The sequence below is a fragment of the Quercus suber genome, unplaced genomic scaffold (genome assembly GCF_002906115.3).
Source record: "Quercus suber isolate HL8 unplaced genomic scaffold, Cork oak 2.0 scaffold_674, whole genome shotgun sequence".
In the NCBI taxonomy this organism is placed as follows: Eukaryota; Viridiplantae; Streptophyta; class Magnoliopsida; order Fagales; family Fagaceae; genus Quercus; species Quercus suber.
In genome coordinates, this window is record NW_027070115.1 from 230,630 (window position 1) to 238,588 (window position 7,959).

Genomic DNA, 7,959 nt, shown 5'->3' on the forward strand with positions numbered 1-7,959 from the left:
TAAACTATTTATCATTATGAAACTTGTATTTCTTCCAACCCCATTAATTATGCTACTTACTAGGGTTTAGCTCATCCCATCCTCTAACAATTTTTCTGATCAATTAGCTATACCTTAGGTATAGAACTTACTTCATTGGTGATGATTGGAGTGCTATGTTAAATTTGGAAACTTGTGCTGTAAATGGTTGGTGACTTGATCATGCTATGTGCAACGAGGCCATGATTACTTCTATAGGAGGTTAGGCACTTGAGGTTTGTTGGCCTTAGGCATGGTAGGCCTAGACTTGATGTTAAGATTCTTTATTCTTGATAAGATTGTGATTTTGTGTAATCCAATTGGAATTTTGTAATATATCCATGTATTATGTGAAGGCACATGATTTTTAGTTATTATTCGTAAATGTGTTATAGAGTTCTGACTAGTAATGTGGAGATTTTAGTATGGTTATATATTCTTTTTCTGTGGAAAAGAAAAGAAAAATCTCCTGCAACATCTCTCCATTTAGTTCTTTTCTTATGCTTTAGACCCTTTTAGGTTTGGGACGTGACAATTAATCTATGGAAATTAATAGATGCTAATCGATCATACAAAATTGGTTAATTTAAGTTGAAAAAATCTTAAATTAACCACGAGCAAGAGGTTGACATTTTTTTTTCATATAACATTTTCAAGAACATGACAAGAAATAGAAAAATCAAACAGTTTTTTGAGAACATTTTTTGTGGAAAAAAATTTCGCCCAAATCTATGAGTAGTATGATAGTTGGAGACTCTTAATCTCCACAAGGATCACGACAATGATATCATGCAACCTCATGCATACTTATCATTTTGCTATTAAAAAAATCTTGTCGACTGGACAAGAGACTTGGAAAATATCTAATCTTTAGAATCTCTTCTTCACCATAATCCGCTGCAGCATGTGTTCGTGTCTTTTCCTAGTCCACTGGTTCTTTGTCTAACCACTTATCTTCGATAGAAAACGTCGGTTACCTTCATCTAGATAACGTCACGTCTAGATAGAAAACGTGGTTACCTTCATCTATTTTTTGTTCTTCCAAAAAGAGGTGGTGTTTTCGGTACTGTTAGAGCAAGTGGGCCTGTTTTTCTGTTCTGCTTGTTGACTATAAAGGAACAACGGTGAAGTATAGTGTTGTATCACTTTTCACTTTAGATCTTTTCTCCTGGTGATCAGAGTTCGTAGATAAAGATGAATTTCTTGAGCGGTATAATATGTCTTTGCCTCACTTGGCTCTTAATCCAAGCCTTGCATGTAATTTCAAGAAGCAAAGCAATCCCCAAAAGGCTTCCACCAGGTCCAAAACCTTTTCCATTGATTGGAAACCTCTTAGAGCTTGGTGACAAACCCCACAAGTCCCTGGCAAAACTTTCCGAGGTCCATGGTCCCATAATGAGCCTAAAACTAGGCCAAGTAACCACAGTAGTCATTTCTTCAGCAGCTATGGCCAAAGAAGTCCTTCAAATACATGACCAACACTTGTCTAATCGAACCATCCCAGATGCACTCCGAGCCCACAGACATGACGAGTTTAGCTTGCCATGGATACCTGTTTCAACCCGGTGGAGAAACCTTCGCAGAATATGCATGGAACAAATATTCTCGAACAAGACTCTTGATGCTAACCAAGCTATCAGACACATGAAAGTGCAAGACCTCCTAGCTGATACTCATCAAAGCAGCCTAAAAGGTGAGGCAGTAGATGTTGGAAGAGCTGCTTTCAAGACCACGCTTAATCTATTGTCAAACACCATTTTTTCGGTGGATTTGGCTGACCCAAATTCTGACACGGCTAGAGAGTACAAGGAGATCGTTTGGAATGTCATGAAAGAGGTTGGGAGACCAAACTTGGCAGATTATTTTCCCGTGTTAAAAAAGGTTGACCCCCAACGTGTAAGGCACCGTTTGGCAGTTCACTTTGGAAAGATTTTAGAGCTCTTTGACCGCATGGTTAGCCAACGGCTCCACCTGAGAGAAGTGTGTGGTTCTAAGACGAACAAGGATGTGTTAGATACTCTTCTCAATATCAGTGAAGAGAACAGTGAGGAGATGGACAAAACTAAGATAGAGCGTTTGTTCCTGGTCAGTATTATTTCTTACCCTCTCTGCTTCTTCTTGAATTTCTTTCAATTTTTTTTCCTTGGATGAATAAGAAATTTTATTCGCAAAGGACAGTACATGCAGCCAAGGTTTTTGCTTGGATAAAGGAAATTAACACAAAAAATTTACATATGTGATGTGTCAAAATGTTAATGGTTCTAAGTAATGTCAATAAATAAGAACCATTAAAAACTTATCAACTTAATTGCTGTGAAATTTTTGCATGCTTGTAACCTTGCTCATTTTGCTAGAGCACACTCTCTCAAAGTATAATTACTTTACTTAGACCCCACTGTGAATATAACACCTCACATTTTCTGTTTAAGCTTAACTTCGGTTAGGAGCTGGTGTAAACGCCACGTCACAATCATAACTCAATTAAATTTTACAATCCTCAAACACGAATACACAACAGACTTGGAGGTTCTTTCATTGGTGGAATAAAACCTCACTTTTACACCAGCTCCTGACCAAAGTTAAAACTCTTTATGATGGAAATAGTACATTTTTTTCCACTAAATAGAAAAAGAAGTTTCAAAACAAAACAAATTAATTTCCGAATACAAATCAACAAAAATCTTCAAAGTCGCAACAAGTTGACTTGTCCACTTTTTAGCTAAGGTGTATACACACTGAAAGCTCAAAAATGTGTCAAAAACACAGGAGCTATTTAGACCCCCAAATTAAAGATACGGCTTAGTTGATTTTACACAAATTTAATACTAAGTGCGGAATAGTGTAAACACAAGCGTATAAGCAAGAGAACTACTCTAATCCATATTTAAAGCAACACAGTAGTAAAAATGAAATGAATAAGAGTAGGAAAGAGAGATACAAACACAGATAACACCGAGACGTGTTATCGAAGAAGAAACCGAAAAAGTCGGCAAAAAACCTCTCTGCTTCTCTCCAAGCGGAAATCGATCCACTAGACTATCAGTTAGGATACATGGGTGAGCAAGAGACCCTCCAAGCCTAATCTACCCAATATACCTAAGCCCTCCAAGCTCCTACTCCAACAAGGCTGCTCGGAACCGTGTCTTGTCTTAGTTCTCTAGATCCCGTAACAAGCTCCATGTTGCATCTGCCATCCTTAGCTTCTTCCAATGTTTCCCAGCAACACCAAAACTTCACTTGACACTCTCAAAGGATGTGATAAGTGTTTGGGCTATCAACCTCTCAATGGTATAGAAATTGAGAGGTAGGAGTTGAGAAATTTCCACTAGCAAATGTGTAGAGGATTGTGGGTATGACAATCTCTAATTCTCTAGGTGTTTGGCTAGGGTTTTCTCTCAGAAGCTCCCCTCAATATTTGTGAGTAATATGGGTATATATAGTGTGAGTACATAAAGTGTGTATCAAACTGGACAGACTGGCAGAACAAAATGTCTCGCGGGTGTCTCGCTAGAAGGTCTTACCCGCGAGATACTCGCGAGACACAGCTATCTCCATTTGGCCTGACTCTTCGCATTCCAGCACGTGCAGGGCACATGAGTTATTTCGCGGGTAGCTAAGTCGCGATACACCCGCGAGAAATCTTCAGTCTTCAAATACTTGAGTCTTCACTTTCTCTCTCTCTATCACACAACCCTTACAATGAAGTCCAACAATAAATATAGGGTACAACAGATTGAATAAAAATACAATCAAATTTGGTACGGAAGAAAAGCCAACAAAACATGATGTTGTAAATAATAACTTTACACACACTTATTCGCTTCTGTAGCAATGATTTTTCCTCACTTGAGAAATTTGGAAATCAGTAGCTTGCAATTATCAACAAGAGAGGAAATGAACCATTAGTTGAATTTTTGTTCGATCATGACAATTGACATCCACTACTGATCTAGCATCCACTTCAATTTCAACAACTGCTAAAGATAAGCTTTGACAAAGGGAGTGAGGTGAATGGAATGTTTTTTTTTTCCATGAAAACATCAGTATCTCTAGCAAATCTCTGCCACAGACAAAGTACACTAGGAGAATCTCTTTAAAAGTTAGTTATTTATTTACTGTACTTATGAATGATGAACAAGGTTTGTGAACATGGATTAGGACCTATTTGTTGCGGGCACTGATACTACTTCCGCCACACTAGAATGGGCAATGGCAGAGCTACTCCGCAACCCAGAGGCATTGTCAACAGCCAAAGCAGAGCTGGAGCAAGTAATTGGCAAAGGTAACCCAGTTCAAGAATCAGACATTCCTCGGTTACCTTACTTACAAGCAATAGTCAAAGAAACATTGCGGTTGCATCCAGCAGCTCCTTTCTTAGTTCCAAGGAAAGCCCAAGTAGACGTAGAAATCAGTGGCTACATTATCCCAAAAGGTGCACAAGTGCTAGTGAATGCATGGGCTATAGGACGAGACCGGATGTCATGGGACAACGCAAAATCATTTATGCCAGAAAGGTTTTTAGGGTCAGAAATTGATGTTAAAGGGCTGAACTTTGAGCTAATACCATTTGGTGGTGGAAGAAGAACATGTCCTGGTTTGCTACTGGCAATACGAATGTTACACTTGATGTTGGGTTCGCTCGTGCAGGCATTCAATTGGAAACTTGAAGATGGGGTTAAACATGTTGACATGGACATGGATGACAAGTTTGGCATAACCTTACAGAAAGCTCATCCTCTAAGAGCTGTCCCTATTCCAGTGTAAAAATGGTTGAAGAATTTACCTAGTTGCAGCTAGTTGTATTGTCTCCTATAATCCATTCACGGTGTCAAATAGGTTGAATAATGTACGTAATTGGTTGTCGATTAAATTACTACTGGCCCCTACCCCTACAGTGCAATTTAATCATATGGGTCACGGGTGATTATGTTTTTGTTGTTTTCTTTCTTTTCTTTCTTTTTTTTTCTTTCTTTTTTGCAGAAAAGGTTAGTAGTTTTTTATCAATGTATCAAATAATGCAATATTCAATTCGCTAAAGCATTTCCTGTGCTTCATGAATCACACGGCCATACCTGGTATATATGGCTGGGCATGGGGTTAAATAACCAAATTGGTGATTGCATAAAACCAATATTTCACCTTAATTTCGAGTTAAAAACAAATAAATTTTTTTTTGAAAATCACAACAACAAATATATATATATATATATATATCATTCACTCATTATGAGGTCAATTTGTGAACTTTCTATAATATATCATTAGACAAAAATACGTCTAAACTTTATTAGAATAATATGAATATATATATATATATATGTGAGAAAGTTTATCAGAATAATATAATACGTCCAAAGTCCAAACTTCCTATAAATCAATATTGCACGCGTCTCATTTTTTTTTTTTTTTTTTCTTTTTTTGGTAAACCATATCGCACGCTCCTCACATGTCTAACATGCATAGATTTTGGATTTTCTGTACATTATCATCTGGATTCTCTCCACCAACCCAAACTGAACGAGTTGACGAATCACGTGGATTTGGATTGAGATCAGCTAATGCTATTGTTCTGAATGGCTAAGATTTTTTTCTTTTTTTCTTTTTTTGGTTAGAACGGAATATACTCATAGATTAGGAATTAGTAGGTCTGTTATAAATCATATTAACCTTATTAAAGGTTAATAAAGTACCCACCACATGTGGTGGTTCATCAAAAACAACAAAAGAAAAAACTACTGCTTGATCTCATCCTGGTCAGCGTGGATTGATTGACTTCATGGTATGTGTGCTCTAAAAAAAGTAACTTTCAATTTTAACCATTAAATAAATAAAGTTAAAATTTTAAAATTTAAAACTAGAAAATGGTAATAAAAAAATTTTAGTAGAAAGAGGTAATTGCGGTGCAATCCAAATCGGATTTGGATTGTCTGCCACTTTGGATTATAAACCAAAATTGCCAAATTGATCAAACATATCATGTCATATTAAGATATGCCAAATCCAAAAATATACATATATACCAAATCCACAATAAAATTGACTACCTCCATAATTTTAATTAAATAAGATTGCCCCTCAAAGAAAGGAAAATGACCTGTAATTCTGCTGGAGCCATTATCCTTTTATTGGACAATTTCGAGCTCTTCCACGTCTTCTTCTTTGTCTATTGTGTGGGCCTTGGTATACTGTTTCATCATTTTCATGGCATAAAATTACTCAAGGATATCAAAAGGGGTTGTTAATCTATGTGGCTTTCCAATTTGAGTGTTATGCCAATCCAGTGAAGCTGTCCGTGGGGCACTTGTTCAATAAGGCTTTAAGAAACCGGCGCTGTTGGCTCCAAATATATGTGCGATTGTATTTACTTTGTTTTCAAAATTTGAACCGTTTGAGTCTAAAACGAATAAAAACAAAAGATATAGAAAAATGGAGAGAACAGAAGCAAATTAAGGAAAATATGTTGTTTGGTCTTAATACAAGTCCCAGAAACCAATAGAGCCTGGGGTGTGTGTGGGTTTGGAGTTTCCGAGCTCCAGTTCGAGCTAGTGGTACCCATAGGCTTACCCAACTGTACCATGGGGCGTGAGATAATGACTGCCACATGCAAGTCTCCTTTTCTTTGCTCAAAAAAAAAAAAAAAAAAAAAAAACCCTTCTATCTTACTTTTTGTTTCCTTATTTGTTTCACCAAATGGGGCGTGAGATAATGACTGCCACATGCAAGTCTCCTTTTCTTTGCTAAAAAAAAAAAAAAAAAAAAAAAAACCCTTCTATCTTACTTTTTGTTTCCTTATTTGTTTCACCAATTACAATTTATCATGTATTTATTTGGCTTCATTTCCTTATAAAATAATCAAAGTCTAAAGTAGGAAAAAAAAATTAAAAGATAAAGAAAGGAAATTACATGGTTTGGTCTAATAGTGTACAATTATAAATTCATAATGGAAAGCTCCTAATGACTACATCTTTATTATTCAATATTATCATATTCAATGAAATAAAAATTATCATATTCAATGAAATTAAAGTAAGGTGTATGTTGGAGAGATAACACATTGGAAATTTTTCAATTAAGTAGTTAATATAATATATAAAAATACTGATTAATGCATAGGTGTGTGGAATTGATTGTGGTATTAGCATTTTTTCATAATGTCTTCACTAGTCCTTTGTTTATGGTATATTTTGTGGCTTGTCCAAGTTGACTAGTTCTTTTTCTAAGCCCTATCTACAATCCTTCGTATTACACTTTTGAAAGCAAGTTGTAAAATTGATGTAGGACAAAATTTATAATTTAATTATTGTAATTTATTAATTTTGGTATTTAATTTGTAATTTTCGTTATTTTAGGTCTAGGTGATTTATTTTCTTTTTTTTTAGGTACTTTTAATGTTTTTTAGGTCAAATTTTCTTGACATACAAAAAAATATATTCTAAAATAAGTCATAATTAATACTTAACCATAATAGAAATGAAATTTGACCTAAAAAACATTAAAAACACCTAAAAATAAGGAAATAAATTACCTGGACCTAAAATAACGAAAATTACAAATTAAATACCAAAATTAATAAATTAAAATAATTAAATTGTAAATTTTGTCCTACACCAAACCCCTCCACTTAAAACAAACTCGTTCTCGAGTTTATCTTTGAAATCTAAAATCTTTCATGCCAAAAGAACAAATACTTTAAATACTTCATCTTCCTTGTCTTCTTGCCAAACTTGAAAGCCATCAATTGAGCAACTTGAACTTCTTGTCCTTTGATCTTCATGCAATTGACAATATTCATCAAATAAGAGTCAATAATCAAATCAAATCTTTCCACCCCAATAAAATCAATAAACTTTGTTTCAGTATCTCCCACCAAAAAAAATAGGAGCTTAAACATTGTAATAATCTAACTTGACTTTATTGAGATCATTGACAACTTCCTCTATA

General features: G+C 35.2%; 1 protein-coding gene across 1 annotated transcript; it reads left to right on the forward strand.

The window, feature by feature from the left end:
- Positions 1–1,022: 1,022 nt before the first annotated feature.
- On the forward strand, positions 1,023–4,951 carry LOC112003831 (geraniol 8-hydroxylase). Its single transcript, XM_024036053.2, has 2 exons — positions 1,023–2,103; positions 4,177–4,951. Exons 1-2 carry the CDS (start codon positions 1,213–1,215, stop codon positions 4,780–4,782), a joined length of 1,497 nt encoding a protein of 498 aa, XP_023891821.1. The 5' UTR covers positions 1,023–1,212; the 3' UTR covers positions 4,783–4,951.
- Positions 4,952–7,959: the final 3,008 nt, after the last annotated feature.